Source organism: Myotis myotis, unplaced genomic scaffold (genome assembly GCF_014108235.1).
Source record: "Myotis myotis isolate mMyoMyo1 unplaced genomic scaffold, mMyoMyo1.p scaffold_m19_p_24, whole genome shotgun sequence".
In the NCBI taxonomy this organism is placed as follows: Eukaryota; Metazoa; Chordata; class Mammalia; order Chiroptera; family Vespertilionidae; genus Myotis; species Myotis myotis.
The window spans coordinates 2,487,450-2,511,330 of NW_023416329.1; the positions used below are offsets into that span (position 1 = coordinate 2,487,450).

General features: G+C 49.5%; 2 protein-coding genes across 3 annotated transcripts; one reads left to right on the forward strand and one right to left on the reverse strand.

Annotated features, from left to right (window-relative positions):
• The first annotated feature begins 5,208 nt into the window (after window positions 1–5,208).
• Window positions 5,209–15,701, forward strand: FAM25A (family with sequence similarity 25 member A). Of its 2 annotated transcripts, XM_036355971.1 has the most exons (4): window positions 5,209–5,729; window positions 6,963–7,051; window positions 13,805–13,867; window positions 15,520–15,701. In XM_036355971.1, the coding sequence occupies exons 1-4, from the start codon at window positions 5,575–5,577 to the stop codon at window positions 15,651–15,653; spliced, it is 441 nt and encodes a 146-aa protein (XP_036211864.1). In that variant the 5' UTR covers window positions 5,209–5,574; the 3' UTR covers window positions 15,654–15,701. The 2 variants fall into 2 exon arrangements, with proteins under 2 accessions (XP_036211864.1, XP_036211865.1); XM_036355972.1 differs by lacking the exons at window positions 5,209–5,729; window positions 6,963–7,051 and adding an exon at window positions 12,213–12,407.
• Window positions 15,702–20,943: 5,242 nt separating this feature from the next.
• On the reverse strand, window positions 20,944–23,265 carry LOC118679313 (phosphoglycerate kinase 1-like). The gene is given in 4 exon segments (XM_036355900.1): window positions 20,944–22,160; window positions 22,163–22,429; window positions 22,432–22,526; window positions 23,243–23,265. Coding segments are annotated over 4 exon segments (1,266 nt in total). The 3' UTR covers window positions 20,944–21,279.
• Between the last annotated feature and the right edge of the window lie 616 nt (window positions 23,266–23,881).

The following is a 23,881-nucleotide window of genomic DNA, read 5'->3' on the forward strand; positions in this document are numbered from 1 at the left end:
GCGATCACCCTGATGAGCTGGGCGTGGCTCTGACACAGCTGCGCACTAGCTCAAGGTAGCAGCTCAGGAGCACTTCCTAATTGTACCTTAAACTATTTGCTCTATTCCATTGCTCGCCTTTCTTCTTTGGGAATTTCAATTACAGACATGAAGTCTCTTCTACCTGGTTTCCACGTCTGCCATTGTTTACCAAACACTGTATCTTTTTAATGTGATTCCTTTTCTTTTCTTTTCTTTTTTCTTTCCCTTCCCTCCCCTTCCCTCCCCTTCCCTTCCCTCCCCTCCCCTCCCCTCCCCTTCCCTCCCCTTCCCTTCCCTCCCCTCCCCTCCCCTCCCCTCCTCTCCCCTCCCCTCCCCTCCCCTCCCCTTCCCTTCCCTTCCCTTCCCTTTCCTTTTCTTTCTATTCTTTTCTATTCATAGGCACTTACTGTGGTTCCTTGTAGTTTAGCCTTCATTTCTAAAATGGCTTATTTTACCTTTATTCTTCTATTTTACTCCTGAGATATGTAAGTTCCTGTTTTGCTCTGCCATCTTATCCCAGAACTCTGGTGATTCTGTTTTACAGTCTTCCAAATGCTTTATTAAGTGTTGTAAAGAAAAAATTTTGAGGAACCAAGATGGCAGCTTAGGTAAACAGTGATATCACCCCTTCCCACAACCACATCAAAATTACAACTAAAATACAGAACAATCATCATTAAGAGCCACCTGAAATCTGGCTGAATGGAAGCCCACCAACTAGAGAAGTAAGGAAGATAGCACATTGAGACTGGTGGGAGGCAAGGAGGCATGGAAAGGGCTGGTCCAACACTACATGTACCATATATCCTGGGAGGGATATCTCCAAGGTCTCCCGTGAGAAGCAGGGGGTCCTAGCCCCACACCAGACCCCCAGCCAAGGTTCCAGAGCTGGGAAGAGAAGTCCTTGTAACTTTGGACTGTAAAAACCAGTGGGGATTGTGGCTGAGTGACACGGAAGCTGCTGGAGTCTCAGGTGTTCCTCTTAAAGGGCCTGTGAACGAACTTACATGGTCTGCTTCCTCTGAGCTCCAGCACTGGGTGGCAGCTTTGGACATATGGAGAGGGTTGTTTGGCATCATTGCAAGAACTTGGAATAACTGTTTCTGTGCTAAGACATTCCCTATTGCAGAGCTCACTGGCAGTCATATCTGAGTTTCCATCAGCATGGCCCATACTGTTCACTCCATCCTGGTGATTCCCTGAGACTCTGCCCCATTCAATTTTCAGTCCCACCCAAGATGTTTGCAGCAGCTTTTCCATATGAATGGCCTGTCCTGGCTCAGGCTTCAGACTTTGCTAAAATGTCTCAAATAAGCAGCAGCTGGCGTCAGTGTGTCCCAAACCTCTCAATAAAAGGCCCAAGACCCAGTACTAGCACCAGCCTGCCTTGCTTACTGAGCCAAATCAGTTAGGCTGTTTTTGTGCATGGCATTTTCTATTTTAAAAAAGGAAAATAGCTGGGCCTCACCTGGGCACTTCCTAGACCAATACAAGTAGCAGCCATCTGCAGATCTCTCTGTAGCTCCTGCCAGGTGGCCCCAGAGAGTGGCTGACTCTCTACCTCCTGGGAAGCCCCAGAGCCAGTACACCCGGTGGCCAGCTTCAGACTGTATCAGATTACAACTCTACACATCCACAAGTGACACACTCAGGGGGCAGAATCAGTGAGCACCAAAGCCCTACTGAAGCAAGCCCTGCTCCATAGGGGTGTCTCCTGCATAGCAGTTCTTCCATTGTAGATGTAGCTGGTCCTCACAGCCAGCTGGCCTGGAGGTCAATTCCTCCCAGTGCTGCCAATGGCAATAAGCCTCAACTACAACAAGGCTGTGCACACAGCCCACACAGGGTGCACCTAGAGTGCCCAGCTCAGGTGACGAGGGAGGTTGAACCACTGGGCCCTTCAGGACACCTAATACATAAGGCCACTCTACCAATTCCAGGAGACATAGCAGCTCTACATAATACATAGAAACAAGCACAGGGAAGTAGCCATAATGCAGAGACAAAGAAACAGGTCACAATGAAAGAAATGGAAGCAAGCAAACTACCAGATACAGAGTTCAAAACAATGTTTATAATGTTACTCAAGTATCTTAATGAGAGCTTCAAGGGACTTAATGAGAGCTTTAAGGGACTCAGTGAGACGTTCAAGGATGTTAGTGAGATTGTAATGACATAAAAAGGACTAGTCAGAAATTAAGCATACACTAACTGAAATATAGAATAATTTACAGGGATTCAACTGTAGAGTAGAGGATTCTGAGAATCAAATCAATGATGTGGAATATGAGGAATCAAAAAACACCCAATCAGAAGAGCAAAAAGAAAAAGAATCCAAAAAATATGAAGATAGTGTATGGAGCCTCTGGACAACTTCAAGCATACCAACATCCGAATTATGGGGGTACCAGAAGGCAAAGAGAAACAGCAAGATATTGAAAACCTATTTGAAGGAATAATGCCAGAAAACTTCCCCTACCTGGTGAAAGAAATAAACTTAAAAATCTAGGAAGTACAGAGAGTCCTAAACTAGAGGAACCCAAAGAAGCCCACACCAAGACACATCACAATTGAAATGCCAGAAATTAAAGATAAGGAGAGAATCTTAAAAGCATCAAGAGAAAAGCAGTTAGTTATCTACAATGAAGTGCCTATATGACTGACAGCTGATTTCTCAACAGAAACTTTGCAGGCCAGAAGGGAGTGGCAAGAAATAGTCTAAGTGATGAAAAGCAAGGACCTACAACCAAGATTACTCTACCCAGCTAAGCTATCATTTAGAATTGAAGGTCAGATAAAGAGCTTCACAGATAAGAAAAAACTAAAGGAGTTCATCACCACCAAACCAGTATTATATGAAATGCTGAAGAATATTCTTTAAGAAGAGAAAGAGGAAGAAGAAGAAGAAGAAAAAAAAACACAATAAAATGGTAATATACCTATGAGCAATTGAATCTAAAAATCAAAATAAATGAACAAGTCATCTAATGAGCAAAATAAACTGATGAATAAAATAAAATCAGAGGCATGGAAACATGGAACAGATGGAGGAATCTCAGAGGGAAGTGGTGAGGGGGGTATGAAGAGATTAACCAAAGATCTACGCATAATCTATGGAGACCGACAATAGTATGGTGAAGGCCTGGGGTGGGGGATGGAAGTGGGCTAAAGCAGTCAATGGCAGGGGGGGAGGGGGGGGGGAACCTGTAATACTCTCAACAATAAAGATTTTTTTAAAATAAAAAATAAAAAACTAGATACTATTGCTTAGTAACTGGTCTTTTTTAGAACTGAAATTCCCATCAGAAGAAAAAATCCTGTGTTCCTGCCTTGCCCGCCCCTCTCCTCCCAGAATAAAGTGACTGAGGGATGTGATTAGCAAATAAAAAAGAAAAAATGTTATGTTAGAATTCAATTCATGTTAAGTAATCATTTTCATGTGATTCTTTTTTCCCAACAAGATGGATTCTGCTTTATTTAGAACATCAAAAATATAACATTTTACAGAATGGGAACCATAATATTACACAATAAAATACAGCTATAAAATATCAAACAAGTCTGACAATGCTTTTTTTAGATCATCAAAAATAAGATTCTACGGAAAAGGAACTGTAACAAGCAAATGTATAGCTGCAAATTTTCTTTTGCCGTCAATATCAATTCCCTCTAAAATATTTTGGGAATATTTTGCAGTTTCCAAGCCCAAATAAAATTTGTTGGGCAGAGTTGCTCATTCTCATTATACGAATGAAACAGTTTGCAAAAACAACTTTGCTTAGTGCTAACAACTAAAAAATGTGGCTATTGCTAACACTCCAACGTCTACTGAAACAGCCTAAGCTGCGCACAAGGTAGGGACGGCTCACCGGGAACACGGCCCCTCCTCTCCCGCCGCAGGTGGAGTGTCCAGTGGCGAGGGTCAGAGGTTGGAGGTGGTCAGGCACCCAGGAAGTGCTCCTTAACAGAGGTAGCGAGGGTAGGTAACAACTCGGATAACTGGGCCCGCCCTGCCAGAGGCCCCCGGGGTGGGCATCGCCTCTCCACCATCTCCCCAGCTCTGCCCTGGGGACCGGGAGCGCAAAGCCAGGCAGTGGCTGTTCTTCCGGAGCCACCCAAACGTGACCAAGTGGCCCCGGGGCCCCCGGGCTGGCAGGTGCCTCCCAGGCAGCGACAACAGGCGGGCCCTGGGCGGAAGCCACCGGTGCTCACCGAAAACCTGAGAGTCCACGTGGCAGCAAAGCCTCCAGCTTCTTCTCAGAAAGGACATCTCCCCAGGGGCTTCTGGAAGATTCACGATCAGGTGCAGCAAGTGTTGTGCCCCGTAAATGTGAGAGGGAGCGGGCGCTGGTCCCGGGAGAGGACCTCATGGATCGCATCAGTTCCCCTTCAAAGCTGGCCCCCGTCACGCTCCTCCCGTCACGCTCCTCCCGTGCTGGGAGGCAAGGGACCGGGAGGGTGGTCTGCTGAGCGGGCGCCGCTCCGGGCAGCCTGTCTGCGGGCCGCCCCGCCTGTGGGCCGCCAGGTCCGGCTCAGCCTCCAGCCTCTGAGGGGCTGGTTGTCCTGTGGTGGCCGGATTCCACAAAGGGAGGTGGGCTTGGGCAGAGCGCCCCCTGGTTCCGATTAGTGCTTGTGTTACTTACCTCAATCGGAAGAAAAAATCTGGACGAAGTCCCCTTTTTATACTTGACTTGTTCATATGGATACAGCGAAGCCAATGGGAGAGTGCAATCAAAGATTATTCTTTTTAAAAATATTTTTTTTTTACTGATTTCAGAGAGGGAGAGGGAGAAACATCAATGATGAGAGAGAAATGGATCGGCTGCCTCCTGCACGCCCCTACTGGGGGCTGAGCCTGCAACCCGGGAATGTGCCTTGACCAGAATTGAACCCGGGGCCCTTCCGTCCGCAGACCGAGGCTCTATCCACTGAGCTAAACCGGCTGGGGCTCAAAGAGCTCAAAGATTATTCTTTTTTTAAAAGTACATTTTATTGACTTTTTACAGAGAGGAAGGGAGAGGGATAGAGAGAAACATCGATTCAGATGCCTCCTGCACACCCCCACTGGGGATGTACCCGCAACCAAGGTACATGCCCTTGGCCAGAATCGAACCTGGGACTCTTGAGTCCGCAGGCCGACGCTCTATCCACTGAGCCAAACCAGTTAGGGCTCAAAGATTATTCTTACTCCATCTACCCGTCCCTTATCCGCCCGCCAGCCGACGCCCCCTTCTGCGGGAGACACTGCGCACTCGCGCGGGCGTGGGGGTGATGCGGCCGCTCGCCGGCTGAGAAGGCTGCATTGCCAGCGAAACGCTGCAGGCAGGCCCCGAACAGCCAGGCCGAAAGGCAGGCAGCTCCCCTGCGTCTCCTCGCGTGGGTTCCGCAGGACTCGGGTCTAGTCGGGGCTCGTTTCCTCCGCCTCCTTTCCGTGCGCAGCTCGGTGCAGCCTCGTCCTCAGCGTCGCCTTCTTCACCTACCGCCGCCTGCTTTTCTGCACCACCTTCATCGCGGGGGGGTGGGGGCGGTTGCTGGCTGAGTCTGACCACCTGCATGTTCTTCACGGGAGGCTCTGGCGGCAGACCCGGCCGCGGCGCTGCTGTCCTCCGCGTGGGTGCGCGGCGGCGCTTCCTGCCGGTTCCAGGGCGCCACGGAGGGCGGGGCAGCCCGCCGCCGGCCGACCAGTTTCCGTTCCAGCCGTCTAATGGGTCAGATAATCGGGGCCGTCCCGCCTGTCCTCTTTCCCAGCGTTGAAATAACCTGGACGTCTGCTGGGTCCTGGGGCGCAGGGCGGAGACCCGGCTCTGGCCGCGGCCTCGCGGGCGCGCGTCGCACGCGCCTTCTTTGCGGGGAAACTTTTTGGTGGATTCCTTCATATGCCATGTAGTGTTTCATACTTTTAAAAAGTATGTTCTTACTGTTAGGTAGAAAAAAGTGAGGTGCAAAGGAGCACATCTCTGGGGGCTACCTTTCCTGTAAAGGAAGGAGGCGGGTGTAAGAGGATGCACCTGGGGCAGGAAGTGCAGGGAGGATGAACCAGAATCCAGAGCCTGGTTCCTCCGGGCGGTGGGGGTGGCAGTGGGAAGAAGCGGGCACGGCACAGGCAGGAGAGAGGAGAGGACAGGGACAGCTGTCTGAGTCTGTCTGCGCATAGTTCCGACTTGAAAAAAACAGTATAATTTCCCATCCTCCCCCCCCCCCCCCCCCAAAGCAAGTGATGAAATAAATGCCCGACTGGCTTCCGCACCACGAGGCTATCCTTTCCACCACCATTGCAGAAGTCACTCTTTCCATAAAGCAAGTGATGAAAGCATCTGGAACCGAGCAGAGGGGAATCCGGAACGGAATGCGAACACTAACGAAAGATCCCAACTCTGCTTGAAATGAAGGAAACGGCCACACCAACAGGGTGAGAAAGGAAGGAGAATCCTAAACTCTTTGGAAGAGTTGCACGGGCCTGCGCCGCCGAATGGCGGGATCCGAGAGGGAAAGGCGTCCGCAGGCCATGGCATCGCAGGGGAGCGTCCCAGAGGCGCGCGCGCAGCCTGGAGGGCGCGCCCGGCGTGGGCTGCCTGGTGCTCAGGCCGCAGGCTGCACCGCGCGTCGCTGCACCAACATCAGAGATTAAATCCAGCGCCAGCGGCCGCGCACCCACCCGCGCTGGTCCAGGAAGCTGTGCGTACAAGCAGGAAGGGTGCCTTCTGCAGTGGTGGTGGGAAGGGTAGCCTCGAGGTGCGGAAGCCAGTCAGGCATTTATTACCACTGCCAAGTGCTGTGCACCGCCCATGCTTGCATGTGCTGTACTTTTTTTAATTTTTTTGCTTTAGGCTGCTTATAGTCTCCCAGCCCCACTTGACTCGGAGTCCCCTCTAGACATGGTTTGTCTGTTTGCCCTAAGGCAGCAAAGTGGATGTTGTCATTTCTTTTCTTTCTTGTTTTAGATTGCTGTACTCTTACGGGAGTGGCCGCGCAGTAGGTTTGTTTACACCGCTTCACCCCAAACACGTGAGGAATGCATTGCACTGTGAAGGTAGGCGGCTGCGAGGTCACTAGGCAACAGGAATCTGTCAGCTCCATTACAGTCTTGTGGGACCATCATCACAGACGTGACCCATCATTAACTGAAATGTCATATGTGGCATATGACTGTATTGACTGGATTTTCTAAGGCTAAAGGCAGAAATAACTACATAAATCCTGTAATCTGGCCAGTAAATGTGTTTCTCACAGGATTGTGGATTAGCAGTTCTGAATCAATATTTATACAACCCCTTATCCATGGAGGGTATGTTCCAAGACTTGAAAAAAACAAGTCTTGCCCCCCCCCCCCTGCCATTGGATGCCTGAAACCACAGGGAGTATTAAACTCTATCTATGCCATGTCTTTCCTATACACACACACCTTTTCACTTAAAGAGGCACTTTATGGCTTCTCTTCGGCATATTCTAATTGCCAGGACCAGAACTCTCATGGATATGCTGGGCAGCATGGTGCCACATCATGCTCCTCAGAACAGCATACAATTTAAAACTTAGGAACTGTTTATTTCTGGAATTTTCCATTTAATATTTAGGACCAAGGTTGACCATGGGTAACTAAAACCATAGAAAGCTAAACTGTGAATAAGGTGGGGTACTCCTGTATATACTAGAATTAAATGCATAAGTAGATATAATGTAGATTATAATTATTGCGGAAAGAAATTACAAATAATGGGGAACACTAAAGTGAATCCAGTGGTGTTGGACTGGAATCTGAGATATCAATACATACTCATGGTTTTTAATTATAAATACCGATCGATACAAATATATATATATATATATATATATATATATATATATATATATATGAAAGGGTTAGTATATATATAATTTCCTAGATCTGCTGGAAGTTCCTAGGAGCAATGATATCCCAGTAGCAATGAGCATACCTCTCACCCAAATCTTGATCTCTAATACCATTCTCTAATAAAAGGAACCAGAGCTCCAAGGAGAAGTAGTTGACTGTAGGGCTGGAGTGGGGAAAATACAGGATTAGCCTGGAACATCTTTGTAGTGCCAGAAAGAAAGGCAATGCTAAAACAGATTAGATAGATAGACAGAGAGACAGACAGACAGCAAAGATGGGGAGTTATTGAAAGAACACCAGAGCCAAACTGAAGGAGTTTCTAATGGCTCAAGCTGGATTGATTTGAGTCACAAATAAATAATGATATTATTGGGTTTTAACCTATAGAATAAGATGAATATTCTATTCATGAATCCATACTGATATGAGTAACTAATGGATTAAATGAATGTGTAGAATGGGCAACTTTTACTGCAGAATTCTAATTAATTTATTAATGTAGAAGAAATGGGAAATAGTCAATCACCACTAGGCAAACACCACAGAAATAATCATTGCACATAGGATCCACTGATGGCCGGCAGTGTGGCTCAGTGGTTGAGCCCCGGGAACATTCCCTCTTGAACTGCATTGCCCAGGCTCCCTCAGCCTCAGCCTCAGCTGATTCGGCTAATGGGGAAATAGCAGTAGGAGAGAGGGGAGAGGGATGCACAGCCTGCTCCCTCCTTGCTGGACAGGGTGTGATGGTAGCAGTGCTCTGTGCCGAGGGCTGCAGTTCCTGTCCTGTGACCTCTCCTGCAGGCACCGCTCGCCTTAGGGTCTGTGCAGCCCCTCCCCTGCCCGTCCAGGTCCAGGGAGGTGATGACTCCCGCTACTGCTGGGCTCTGGCACCTCTCCATCCCACAGCCCTTCCCTTAAGTCTGTCCACCGATGTGAACAGTTCCTCTCCTCAGGCGCCTGTGATGCGCCCTCTGATTTTCACCAGGAACCTGACTGACATCCATGGGTGTGTGGGTACTGCCATGCTGGGGAAGTCCTTCTTTGGTGACTGACACACCGTCTCCTGGGTCTGGGCTGGGCTCCCCAGTGACTGGGAGGGGTCAGTGTGTGCACGAGATGTGGGCTTGTAATATACTGTGAGCTCAAATGCATGAAGCAGAAGTCGGAGAAGCGTAGGCAGGATGGACAATCATGACACAGGACATCCATGACATCTCCAGTTTGAATCACACAAGAAATCGTCATGCTTTGGACATAAGACGGCCCCAAGTATTTAAGCACTTAAAACAGTTCCCCCCCGAATTGCTAATTGCTAAGTTGGTAAATTGCTATTTGAAAAATTGGCTCTCCTTGAGTGGATGCAGGCAACTGGTCTTTTGCCAAAGGGTTTTTGAGCAAATTCCACACGGAGAATTAGTTAGCTCCTGCCCATGCCTGATTCTCCCTGCCCCAGGGCTGGACTTGACCTTCTGACTCAGGACTGTGTTCAAGGGTTTCTTCACAGGGGTCCTGCAGGCCAGTGGGCCAGGCCCCTTTCAAGGTAGGGCGGTTGGTTTCCTCCTGAGTCATCCTCAACCTCATCCAGGCAGATAATGTTTCTTTTTAATTTTATATTTCAATTACTTTACATTCAGTTTTACTTTGTGTTAATTTTAGGTGTCCGAGAGGGTAATGTTATTCCTTGTGGGAGTTACCAGGAATCCAGCCCTGGTCAGCAGGGTCTAGCACCGCACTCCAGTCCCTGCTCCCCCTTAACGCACCGTCCTGGTGTGAGCACCGCACTCCAGTTCCAACACACCATGGCCCTAGATCTCTGGGCAAGGCTGGGTCCAAACAAATCCCAAATGCCAACAGGGAGAAAGTAAGAATTCTCGAGAGGCAAGCTGCACAGAATGACCTTGTCTGGCCTTGGCCCTGCTCCCTCTCCCTGGCCTCACAGGGTCCCAGAATGCAGGCCTTGTTGCTCTGGCCCAGGTGCAAGCCCACTTGGCCTCAGCTCCAGCTGAGACCAACGACCTATCCTGTGAGCCCAGCCCATGGCTCCCTGAGGGTAGACTCTTCCCAGCTAAAGAGCAGCGAGCAGGCAATGGTGTGTTGGAACTGGAGTGCGGTGCTCACACCAGGATGGTGCATTAACAAGGAGCAGGGCCTGGAGTGCGGTGCTCACACCAGGACGGTGCGTTAAGGGGGAGCAGGGACTGGAGTGCGGTGCTCACACCAGGACGGTGCGTTAAGGGGGAGCAGGGACTGGAGTGCGGTGCTCACACCAGGACGGTGCGTTAAGGGGGAGCAGGGACTGGAGTGCGGTGCTCACACCAGGATGGTGCATTAAGGGGGAGCAGGCTCTCCGGGGAGAGGACTGATGTGGTGAGGGCAGCAGCGGCCTGCAGGCTATAGTGGTGCGGGCTCTGGCTGGCATGGGCTCAGTTCTGCTGAGTGGCCGAGTCCTGACAAGGGCCCATGGAGGAGCCGGCGAGCTCCTGAGGAGAGGGGACTGTTAAGCGTATCTCAGGGTGGGGCCTGGAGGGAAAGGGCACAAAGAAGAGCCTGCAGGGTGGGGGACACAGACAACCTCAGAGCAAAGAGGAAAGGGGCTCTGATGGGCCCAGGGAATGTCCCTCTGGGTCTCTCAGCCCAATTCCCACCAGTCTTGTCCCAGAAGTCCCCCACCCGTGGCGCATTGCCTGGCTGCCCTGAACAGAACATTCTGGTGTTTGGCTGTAACGAGGCGAGAACAGAGTTGTGGGACCTGCTTGTGCTCCAAGGCCCTCGCACTCCCGGCCCCTCCAGTCCTCAGGGTCATCACATACATGGTGGGCGAAAGTCCGGTTACAGTTGTGAGTACGAGGGTCTATTCTTGTGTTAGTATTTAACGTATTATTTTCCACATGAATAACTGGAACCCTGCTTTGGCCCCAGCCTGCATATTTGTGGAACTCGCAGGAGCAGCAGTGTTATGTTCTTTTCTTAAGAAGACGTCGTCCCAGTAAGGCCAGCCACTCCTGCCAATGGAGACGCCACCTGTGGCCCGGAGTCCCTGCCGCTCACAGTGCCACTGCTGCCAGGGCTGGCCACAGCCTGGGGGCCACCCAGGACCATGCGGGAATGTGGGAGGGCGGCGCTGGGGACCCGGGCTGGGAAGGCCTGGCCAGGGCAGCTCCGAGGGACGAGGGAACACCCATGGGGGATGCAGCCTCAGAATCCCGCCCCAGGCCTGCACTGAAGGACCTTCCCTCCATGACTCCTGCCCAGGGGTGGAGACCCCCAGCCCGTGGCTTACAGGCAGCCTCACACCCTCACTCTTTGGCCCGCCCACTGGTGGGTCAGGCTCGCTGCCAAGGAGCCCCTCCTGGCACAGCCGTGCTGACGGGGAGGAACAGGAGTTTACCAGGAGCTTGCACACATCATCTCAACAACTATTGGTGACATGGCCAGGAAGGCATGCTGTCCCTATTTTATGGATGAGGAAACTGAGGCTCGGGTGGGGCTATTGACTAAGAGAAGGAGCACGTGGCACAGGCTTGAGGCATCTCTCCCATCCTGAGTAACTGGGGCGGCAGCCTGGCCCCTAAGCCTGTGACTGACTCATCCGGGGCTGGTGGGGCGGCTTCCTGGGGGTTCTTGCCAGGGCCTGAAGCTCCTGGTGGGGGTGTGGTGTCCCCATTTCTCCTCTGGGACCTCCTGGGGGGCACTGCTGCCCTCACAGGGCCTTCCCGAGAGACCAGGCCCCGAGGTGCAGGGAGGGCTGCTTCCCGCAGCTGCTGACTGCCCCGTGCTGGGCACTCAGGTCCCTGAGAGAGCGGGCCCGCTGACCACTGGCAGGCCTGCCTTGATGCGCCCTCCTCTGCTTGAAAGGCACCCCGGGAGCCCCCACCTGCCCCAGGGAGGCTGAGAGCCACGCTGAGGAGTTGGGCTCTGTGTGTGGGAAGGCAGTGGCCTCCACTCCGCTTGTGTTCTTGGCCTAAGGGGTCACCCCGGTCCCCAGGCCCATGGAATCCCGAGCCCCTGGCTAGGCCACACAGAGACCCTGAGCAGCAGGCTGGAGCCGCGGTTTGTCTAGCTGCCCCCTGAGCCGGGCTGCGGAGAGCTGGAAGCGGACGAGGCCAGGGCTGCTGCCCATGTCTCTTCCTCCACAGACACTCGGGCCTCTGCCGGGGAGGAGCCGCGAGCCCCAGGCTGACCTTGTCTGGCCTTGGCCCTGCTCCCTGTCCGTGACCCCACAGGGTCCCAGAATGCAGGGCACGGGGTCTCATGCTTCCAGAGGGGCAGTGCCACAGCCAGAGTATGAGGGTGGCCCCGCCCAGCCTTTTCCTCCTGCCAACGCCTGCGCTGACTCACAGCTGACCTCCTAGCTGCCCGGGTGAGGGCTGGTGCCCCAGAGTGCAGCCACCGCCAGAGTGGCTATAAAAGCACGCTGGCCTGGGCCCCAGCATCTTCCTTGGTCGTCACGGTCGCTGCGCCATGCTGGGAGGCCTGGGGAAGCTTGCTGCTGAGGGCTTGGCCCACCGCACTGAGAAGGCCACCGAGGAAGCCGGTAAGGACCTGGGGCTTAGGCACGGGGCTGGGGACCCTCTTGCCTGGGCCTCTTTGAAGCTGATCCCCGCAGCTTGGGGACAGGCCTTGATCCCATGAGGAGCTCTGGGCAATCAGACCCATAAGGATAGGATGGGAGGAGGGTGCAGAAGCTGAGGAGGGCTGTTTGGGGTGAGGCCAGGAGGGAGACCACCTCAGAGGAAGCCCCTGGTAGGGTGGGGGTGGGGATGGAGGGGAGCCCAGGTGCTGGATGAGCAGCTGGTAGCTTGGACACTTCCCTCTGGAAACCTGGGAGCCTTCCCATCCCAACAGCCTAATTTGAATATCCCATACAGGCAAAGGAAGGAGGTGTTATTTTTACCATAACATTAAGGCTGCAAAGAGTTCTCTATTGAGAAACCACATTGCCCACCTACGAACCAGGAGGTTGTGGTTCAATTCCCTGTCAGGGCACATGCCTGGGTTGTGGGGTTGATCCCCAGTGTGGAGCGTGTAGGAGGCAGCCGATCAGTGATTCTCTCTCATCATTGATGTTCTAACTCTCTCTTTCTCCCTTCCTCTCTGAAATTAAAAGAAGAAGAAGAAGAAGCCACTGAGTCTGACTCTGTTCAGTCTGCCCTGGGGTTTACACAAAGGACATTTTCAATGTTTTGGGCCCTGGAAGCCCTTTATGCATGTAGACGTCAGCAGCTCTGCTGGGGAGGGGATCCAGGCCCACCAGCTGGCATTTAAGTTTGCTGTTCTCTTTCTAAATGGCAGCAGATGTGTCCCTATTTCATTGGTTAACTCTGTGCGGGTGTTGAGTGGCCTTTTTCCGCCGACCCTCTGCACTCCTATGCCTCCCATTCACAGACAAGGAACCAGGCAGTGGGGGGGCGGTTAAGATCAGGGCCAGTTCCTTTGACTCCAGTTCCTCCGGTCCCAGCAGGCTAGCACTCACACTCAACCAACTCCAAGGTGGCACAGTCCCCTCCTACTGGAGGAACGGCTGTGGGGAACTGGTTTTGCTGGAGGAGGCGCTGGACTTGGCATTGGCTGCCGGCTCCATGTCTCCGTCTGGTTTGAGGCAGGGTAGCAGCACACCTGAGAGGGGTGTTAACCTGGGAAACCGGCTCAGCCTTGGCACCAGTTCCTGGCTGGCAGGAGGGCCTGCTCGTTGGCATTCCAGGCTGCACCAGGCTGAGGGGCATGAAGGGTTCTGTGCTCTTGTCTGCCAAACTCAGCTTCTCTCTCAGTAGCCAGACTCTGCCCCCAACATCCTCCTCAAGAAGCAAGCTGAGGGTCCTTCCCTTGAGCCAGCTGGTCCTGGCTGGGCAGCACCCAGAGCTGCCTGAGCCCTGCAGGGAGGAGGAGCTGCCTAGCGCGGGCTCTCACTCTGGGTTTGTCTTACCTTTTCAGTTCATGCCGTGGAGGGGGTAGTGAAGGAGGTGGTGGAGCATGCCAAGGAGGCTGGAGAGAAAGGTATGGTGGGGGCTGGGAAGGAGGGGAGAAGGGAAGTGAGGGGCTGGGAGCAGCCTGCTTTCTGACTACGCAGGTCAAACCCTGACCCAGATGCTGCACCCTTTCGGATGGTATGCAATTATCACACCATCTGAGGCCACAGAGCCAACTTTACTAAGGCAGGACCCAGCCTGACAGGCCTCTCTGTGGAACGTTGAGACTATTTCACAAAAGGCAGTGCGGCAGCTTGCTGGGACAAGGCATTCAAGACATAAAATTATACACTTACATAAATACACTAGAGGCCCAGTGCACGAAATTTGGGTGGGGCGGGGGGCCCTTAGTCCAGCCTGCACCCTCTCCAATCCAGGACCCCTCGAGGGATGTCCGACTGCCTCTTGCAATCCAGGACCACTGGCTCCTAACCACTTGCCTCCCTGATCTCCCCTAACTCCTCTGCCTGCCTTCCTGATCGCCCTTAACCACCTCTACCTGCCTGATCACGCCTAACCACCTCTGCCTACTGCCTGATCACCCCTAACTGCTCCCCTGCTGGCCTGATTGCCCCTAACCACCTCTACATTGCCCCGCACCCGGGACCCAGGATTCACTCCTCTGGCCGGTTGCAGGCACTTGGGACCCGGGCTTCCCTCCCTCTGGCTGGCCGCAGGCACCCAGGACCTGGGCCAGCTTCACCCAGGCTGGCCGCAGCCGCAGGGGACCGTGGGTGGGTGGCTTCGCTCAGGCCGCAGCTGCAGGTGCCTGAGGCTGTGGGTTGGGAGGCTTGTCCCTCTCCTGGGCGACAGGTGCAGCCGCAGGCGCTGGGGCCTGTGGGGCATGCAGCTTGTCCGTCTCCTGGGCCACAACCTGGCTGGTCCCCATTTCTCTCTCGCGAGCTCATTTGTGCCTGGCTGGTCCCCATTCTTTTCTCCCCAGTGTTGAGTGTCTGAGCCTTTACAGCGTGATGGCATGAGGGCATGATGACCATTTGCATATTGGCTCTTTATTATATAGGATATTTACATAAATGTTTGTATGTGTATGTGTACTGTGAGTATAACTATGTAAAAAGTATAAGTACACCTCATTCCTTACAACAAAATAAATTCCAAGTGAATCAAAGACTTAAATACAAATACATGAAATGATTAAATTGTTAGAGGAGTGCATAGGAGATTTTAGCATAATCTCAGAGTGAGGAGGGTCTTTTTTTTTTAAAAAAACTATGACAGAAAACCCAACAACAATAGAGAAAATGTTAGATAAATCTGACAATACTTCAAATTTTCCATAATAAAAAAATTATACTCTAAGCCCAAGAAAAACCACAAGCTGAGGGGAAATATTTGTAGTGGAAACGATAACCCAACATAGAAATGGCCAGGAGATACAGCGGTAGTTCATAGGAAAAGGCATGTGAGCAGGCAGCCACCCTGTGAGCAGGTGTTCAGTCTTACAACTGAAGTCAGAAATGCAAGCTGTTTGGGGAAATAAAACAAAATTTGCACACATTCCTCAGGAGCTCTGTTGCCCTCCACCTCATTGGGGATCCTCCAGGGCATGGCCCAGGAAGACAGCCACATCCCACAGGCCACTGCAGGGAACACAGCCCAGCAAGTGGCTCGAATGTTTACTTTGCTTACCCAGACATTGTTCCTCCTTCTTGCTGACAGCCATTGCCGAAGCCTTCAAGAAGGCCCAGGAGACAGGGGGCAACGTGGTAAAGGAAGTCACTGAGACTGTCACCCACACAGTCACAAATGCTATCACCCATGCAGCGGAAGGCCTGGGCAACCTGGGACAGTGACCACGCCCCAGACTCTTCCTGAATCTCAATAAAGAGCTGTGAAATGTGTACGCTGCGCCCTGGACTTATTCCCGGATAGTGGAAGCACTGTCTACGTCCTGTCACCTGCTGTAAAACATTGACACCTGCTGGGGCTCAGATAGGTCCCCTGTTGATCAGAAGTGGTGCTTTCACAATAAGTGTTACCATCTCAGCAAGGACCTCTTTAAGAATTTCTTGTGTCTTTTCTTTCTTTCTTTCTTTCTTTCTTTCTTTCTTTCTTTCTTTCTTTCTTTCTTTCTTTCTTTCTTTCTTTCTTCCTTCCTTCCTTCCTTCCTTCCTTCCTTCCTTCCTTCCTTCCTTCCTTCCTTCCTTCCTTCCTTCTTCATCTGAGGATATTTTTCCCATTAATTTTCAGAGAGAATGGAAGGGAGAAGGAGAGACAGAGAGAAACACCAAACACATCAGTTGGTTGCCACCCCCTTGCCCATGACCAGGGCTAGGAGCCTGTAACTGAGGTATGTGCCCTTGACTGGAATCCAACCTGGGACCCTTCAGTCCACAGGCCAATGCTCTATTCACTGAGCCAAACCAGCTAAGGCTGTGCTACATTTCTTAAAAGAGTCTTTTCCCAGAACTATATGTAGCTTTCAGACACCTCAGTGCTTCAGGAAGCCCATGGGAGGACCATAATTCAGCTTACATATTCTTTGCGTTTTCCTTGAAATGTTCATAGGATTCAGGAAGATCACAGACCAACCTGATTGACAGGCCAGTGGGACAGGTTCAGAAAGCTTTGAGATGCTTCATATTCTGAAAGAGGTGTTGGAGAAACTTGTCTGCTGGTCAGTCACAAAATCAGGCCAAGCAAGAATGAGGCTACATCTTGTTGGCTGTTGAAGCCACTGTCGGATCTCGCTTCTGACACTTGTGTTAGGTCTAATTGGTGGGCAAGAATACTTGGCTTTCTCTCCTTCCTGCCACAAGTGGTCAGTACCATTAAGGTTAAACATGTGTTTAAGTAGCATTTAGCTTAACATTGGATTTTTAAAAAGGAAATGAGGATGCTACACAGACATGCTCCCTGGACCAAACTGTAATTACAACTAAAATAAATACAAAAAAATTATCATTCTGAACAATCAAATGAAGGCTAGATGGATATAGAACCCTGATAACCAAGGACAGAAAGTGGACACTGCATACAGACTGGTAGGAAGGGCAGAGGCACAAAAGAGCTGGCCAGGCTCCCACAGACAGCAGCTGAAGTTCCAGAGACATATCTCAGGTGTGGGGGGTTGCCACTGAGAACTCTGGGGTCGAATTCTCAAGCTGTGCCCCCCAGAAGAGACCATCAGAACTGACAAAGGTGCCCACATATTTTTCACATGGCTATGAAAAACAGCAGGGTGGCTGTATGGCTGACTGCTGAAAATGCAGTCACCCTCTTAAAGGGCCAATTCTGTATGCAGCCACTCACCTTGTGCTCCAGCAGAGGGAGGGCAGAGTGAACTGGAGCTTTGTGAACAAAAGCCAGGGTTGGAGGCTCTGGGGTTAGACCTCAGAAGGCAGGCACCCTGGTTTCCTGTGCTGAGTCATTCCCTTATGCTGCGGAGGGCAACTTTCTTAGGTAGATCTTTGCTATCCAGGCATTTTTTGCCTGTGAGGAAGACTGTAGCCCCACCCTATTAGAAAACCTCTTGCCCCACCCTGTTGAGTTTCTGAGGCCCATTAAAAGATTGAGAATAACAATTAGCCTCCAGGAAGAAGCAATTGCTCCACCCTATTGGAAAACTTCTCACCCCACCTGTGGATCATTGTCTCAGGCTAGTAATGACTGAATCCAATCAGTCTGCAGGCAGAGGTGGGTCTTTGCCTGACCTAATTAGTCAGAAACATCATTTGACACTCTCCTGCACAAGAGATTGGAGGCATGGCAGATCCACCTAATACAGGGAGCCAAAATGGAGAGCAAAAAACAAAACAAAACAAAAAACAAACAAACAAAACAAATGAAAGAACAAGAAAATTCTCCAGAAGAAGAGCTAAATGAAATAGTGATAAGAACTTTATCAGACATAGAGCTCAGAATAATGATGGCAAAGATGCTCAACCACATGAGAAAAGATATAGTAACTATGAAGAATAATATAGCACTAATAAAGAACATAGTGGAAGGAAATACACAGCAGATTAGGGCAAGCCAAGGATCAGATCAGTGAATCAGAAGACAGGGTAGAAAAATTCACTCAATCAGAGAACCAAAAAGGAAAAAAAAAAACAATTAAAAAACAGGAGGAGAGCTTAAGGGAACTTTGGAACAACATGAAACTTAACAAGTCACATAATAGGTGTGCTAGAAGGAGAAGAAAGTTTGCATAGGATAGAGAATGTGTTTGAAGAAATAATGGCAGAAAACTTCTCCAATATGGTGAAAGAAAAGTCACACTGGTTAAGGAAGCACAGAGAGTCCCAAGCAAGAAGAACACAAACAGGCCCATGTACAGACACATCATAATTAAAATGCCAAAAATTAAAGACAAAGAGAGAATCTTTAAAGACACCAAGAGAAAAGCAAACTTTTACCTACAAAGGAGCTCCCATAAGGCTGTCAGCTGTTTCTCATCAGACACTCTGGCATGGAATATTCAATATAGGGAATGGCATGGAATATTCAAGGTAATGAAAAGCAACTGAGCTTACTGTATCTAGCAAGGCTATCATTCAAAATAAATGGTGAAATAAAGAGCTTCCCAGACCAAAAAAACCCAAAACAAAACAGCTAAAGGAGTTTATCACTACCAAACCAGCACTACCAGAAATGATAGAGACTAATGTAATGAGGAAAAGAAAGAGAGAGAGAGAGAGAGAGAGAGAGAGAGAGAGAGAGAGAGAGAGAGAGAGAGAGAGAGAGAGAGAGAGAAACCTAGGCATACAGGTTGAGGGCTCAGTCCCCAGTGTGGGGTGTGCAGGAGGCAGCCAATCAATGATTCTCTCTCATCATTGATGTTTTTATCTCCCTCTCCCCTTCCTTCCTCTCTAATATTAATAAGAAATGTATTTTTTTAAAAAAGAGCTTGGAAGTGTTCCTTCCTCTTGGGTTTTTGGAATATTTTGAGGAGTATAGGTGTTAGTTCTTCTTTGAATGTTTGGTAAAACTCCCCAGAGAAGCCATCCAGACCAGGGCTTTAGTTTGCTGGAGGTTTTTTTATTACTGCTTTTATTTCATTGGTTGTTATTGGCCTATTCAGGTTTACTGATTCCTGCTGATTCAGTTTTGGGAGATTGTATTTTTCTAGGAATTTGTCCATTTCATCCACATTGTTCAGGTTGTTGATTTTATATATTTTTTCTTAGTCTCTATATCATTTATTTTTGCTCTAATCTTTAGTATTTCCTTCCGCTTACTCTGAGTTTTTCTTGTTGTTCTCTTTCTAATTCTTTAAGTTGTAAGGATAAATAGTTTATTATTAATTTTTCTTGTGTGTGCGGGGGCTTTTTTTGTTTTTTTAGGCAGGCTTCTAGTGCTATGAAGACTGCTTTAGCTGTGTCCCAGAGATTCTGGGTTGTTGTGTGTTCATTTTCATTTGTTTCCAAGAGATTTTTTATTTCTTTCTTGTTCTCATTGGTAACCCATTCATCCTATATAATAAAAGGCTAATATGCAAATCAACCAAATGGTGGAACAACTGGTTGCCATGATGCACACTAACCACCAGGGGGCAGACGCTCAATGCAGGAGTTGTTCCCTGGTGGTCAGCGCAGTGGCAGTGGTGGGAGCCTTTCCTGCCTCTGTGGCAGTGCTAAGGATGTCCGACTGACGGACATCCCCTGAGGGCTCCCGGACTGCGAGAGAGCATAGGCTGGACTTAGGGTTGCCCCTCCCCAAGTGCATGAATTTCATGCACTGGGCCCCTAGTCTATATATGTAAGCCTAAGCGACCATTACGACCGAATGACCGGAACGACCAGAACAACTGATCAACAGTTGCTATGATGCACACTGACCACCAGGGGCCAGACGATCAATGCAGGAGCTGCCCCCTGGTTGTCAGTGCGCTCCCACAGCCAAGCTCCCACAGCCACTTCCCCCAGTCGGCCGGCAGCCTCCCACGGCCCCTCCCACTAGTCGGCCAACATCCCGTGGCTTCTACCCCCAGCCAGCTGGCTCCCCCATCAGCCCAAAATAGTAGTGGCACAAGAATAGGCATGTAGATCAATGGAACAGTACAGAGACCCCAGAAATCCATCCAAGCCATTATACTCAATTAATATTTGACGAAGGAGGCAAGAGCATACAATGGAATCAAGGCAGTCTTTTCAATAAATGGTGTTGGGAAAATTGGACAGATACATGCAAAGAAGTGAAACTAGGCCAGCAACTTACACCATACACAAGAATAAACTCAAAGTGGATAAAACACTTAAATTTAAGTCATGAAACCATAAAAATCCTAGAAGAAACCATAGGCACCAAAATCTCAGACATCTCTTGTAGCAATATGTTTACAGGTACATCTCCAAAGGCAAAGGAAACTAAGGAAAAAATAAGCAAATGGGACCACATCAAAATAAAAGGCTTCTGCACAGCAAACGAAACCAACAAAACGAAAAGGGCACCCATTGTGTGGGAGAACATATTTGGCAATGATACATCTGATAAAGGGTTAATATCCAAAATATATAAGGAACTCATACAACTTAACAAAAGGAAGACAAACAATCCAATTAAAAGATGAGCAAAGAACCTTAATAGGCACTTCTCCAAGGTGGACATACAGACCAAGAGACATATGAAAAATGCTCAAAGTCACTGATCATCAGAGAGATGCAAATTCAAACAACAATGAGATATCACCTCACACCTGTCAGAATGTGGAGAAAAGGGAACCCTAGTGCACTGCTGGTTGGAGTACAGACTGGTGCAGCCACTGTGGAGAACAGTATGGAGTTTCTTCAAAAAATTAAATATGAAACTGACATTTGATCCAGTGATCCCACTTCTAGGAATATATCCTGAGAAATCAGAAACACCAATCAGAAAGAAAGTATGCACTCTTATGTTCATAGCAGCACACTTTACAATAGCTAGGATTTGGAAACAGCCCAAGTGCCAATCAGTAGATGAGTGGATGAAAAAGCTGTGGTACATTTACACCATAGAAAACTATGCAGCGGTAAAAAAGAAGGATCTCTTACCCTTTTTTTTCCAGTTTCAATGAATATTTTTATTTATTTAACAGATCACCAACTTTGCCTCCCTCCCTCCCTACAACTGGAATTTCACCTGGTTTTCATGCGAGTAGTGAGACAATGACAAAGCTAATCATTATAAGTTACTCCAAGAAGAGAATTAAACTAACAACTTACTTTTTTTAAACAAAATGTAAATATATGCACTGTAGGATGTATAATGGTTTAGTCACTAAGAAATTCAAATGGGATCCTGAAGAATGGAAGCAAGTCCAGGGTGCAGTAAAGAAGAGCTGAGATGCTGTGCAAGCGTTTAAGTGTTCCTGGGCTGCGTCTCTTGGCCATTAGCTGAATCTTGACATGGGGGAAGATTTTAGCTAATATCAAGTAGAGATGTGGAAAGCACTAAGTTCACTAAGGGGATGTGCATAGGAACCAAAAGGCAGGAAAAGTATTAAACATTGCTGAGAGCATCCACCCCAGGAAGGACTTTACTTTCCAGGAGCTCTAAACTGGCACCAGCCCCAGTGCTCACATGGCTGACTTTATCCTCTGTGTTCCATTTGGCACAGCAAGTAGCAGTGTCCCCACCACCTATGATGGTGATGCAGCCCCTGGAAGTGGCTTTCATCACCTCGTCTATGAGGGCTTTGGTCCCTCGGGCAAAAGCTTCCCATTCAAATACGCCCGCAGGTTCATTCCACACAATCTGCTTAGCCCTAGCGACAGCCTCAGCGTAGTTTTTGCTGCTCTCAGGACCACAGTCCAAGCCCATCCAGCCAACAGGTATGCCAGAGGCCACAGTGGCTTGGCCAGTCTTGACATTCTCATCAAACTTGTCAGCAGTGACAAAGTCAACCGGCAAGGTAATCTTCACACCATTCTTCTCAGCTTTGGACATCAGGTCTTTGACAATCTTGGCTCCCTCTTCATCAAACAGAGAAGTGCCAATCTCCATGTTGTTGAGCACCTTAAGGAAGGTAAAAACCATTCCGCCACCAATAATCATCTCATTGACTTTGTCCAGCATATTATTAATCAGTTGGATCTTGTCTACAACTTTAGCTCTGCCCAGGATGGCCAGGAAGGGTTGCTCGGGGCTTTCCAACGACTTGGCAAAGTAGTTCAGCTCCTTCTTCATCAAAAAACCTCCAGCTTTCTGTGGCAGACTGACTCCCACTGTAGAGCTGTGGGCTCGGTGAGCAGTGCCAAAAGCATCATTGACATAGACACCCCCCAGCTTGGAAAGTGAAGCTTGGAAAGCTTCTATTTTAGCTGGCTCTGCTTTAACCTCGTTCCCAGAAGCATCTTTCCCCTTCCCTTCTTCTTCCACACGAAGCAAAGGTTCTCCAACAGAATGACAGACCCAGCAGCTGGGGCAGCACAAGCTTTCTTCACTTCGGGGCCCACGCAATCCTTCAAGAACAAAACATCCTTGTCCAGCAGAGATTTGAGTTCTATAACAACTGGCTCCAAAGAGTACCTGTCAGGCATGGGGACCCCATCGGGCCGACCCAGGTGGCTCATAAGAACAACTGACTTGGCTCCGTTGTCCAAGCAGAATTTTATACTTGAGATGGCAGCCTTGATTCTCTGGTTGTTATCTGGTTGTTCTTCATAGGAACATTGAAGTCCATTCTCATGATGACCCGCTTGCCCTTCATGTCCAGCTTGTCCAGAGTCAGCTTGTTAAAGAGACATCTTGGCAATACAGCAGCTCAGAGAGCCCGCAGACCAGTCAGTGACAGAGACAGCAGCAAATGTTGGATCTCTTACCCTTTGAGACAGCATGGAGGGACCTGGAGAGTATCATGCTAAGTGAGATAAGTCAGCCGGAGGAAGACAAGTACCACATGATCTCACTACATGTGGAATCTAAGTAACAAAATAAACTGGTGAACAAAATAGATCCAGAGACATAGAAGCAGGAACAGACTATGGAATCTCAGAGGGAAGGTGGGGGAGGGTGTGTGTGTGTGTGGGATCAACCAAGAACTTGTATGCAACTATGCATAATCCTTGGATACAGGGTTATGCATATAGGGTGGTGAAAGCCTGGGGTGGGGAGCAGGAGTGGTCTAAAGGGTTCAGTGTGGGGAAAAGGAGGACATATGTAATATCCTAGCTAACAAATGGGCAATATGCAAATTGACCATCATGCTGTAACAAGATGGCTGCGCCCACAGCAGAGGCAGGGATACCGTAACACAAGATAGGTGCACCCACAGCAGAGGCTGAGTTCCCGTAATGAGCCTTAACGAGCAATCAGCGGGGACCTGAGGCTGTGTGGCGCTGGGCTAGGGCAGGAGACCTGAGGCTGCACCCCACCCAGTGGGGCTTGACAGGGGACCTCAGGCTGTGGCCCATGCCCCAGCGCCAGGCCGGGGGACCTCAGGCTGTGCCCCCCTCCCCAGTACTGGGCCAGGTGACTTGAGGCCATGCCCCCCACCCAGTGGGGCTTGACGGGTGCGGGGCTGGCCGGGTCTGGGTCTCGCCCAATGGGGGTGGGGCCAGCTGGGTCTGGGTCTTGCATGATTTCGAGGCACACATGGGTGGGTGGGGACTTGACTCTGGTTCCCGTGGCGTGCCCTAGACTCTGACAGGAGGAAGATTTTCATATACATTTTCCTAATTTTCTTTCATCTTTGACACTTCTATTATAGAGAAAGGGCAAATAACAATATTAAAATATTTCCTCTAATTAATTCCCTCTTAATGTGCACAAATTTTGTGCACCAGGTCACTAGTTTTCAATAATAAATATTAAAACATAAAATAAAATAAAAATAAAAAGGAAATTATTTGAAAAGATGCAGCATTGCTTATTTATCTTGCTGAAAGTAGTTTGTTCTTAGAAGAAATTAGAAGAAAAGGTGTTTTTACAAACAAGTTTGTTGCTCCCCATATTTCTGACTTTCTTTTAGAATCGGCTTCACAAGTTTCTGAAGCTCAGGAACCAAATGCCCTGACTTGGAGCACCACCCCTGTGCAGCTCGATCTGTGCCTTGTATCTTAGTCTGGTTTCTGATGACTTTTGAAATCCCCCAATCCAAACC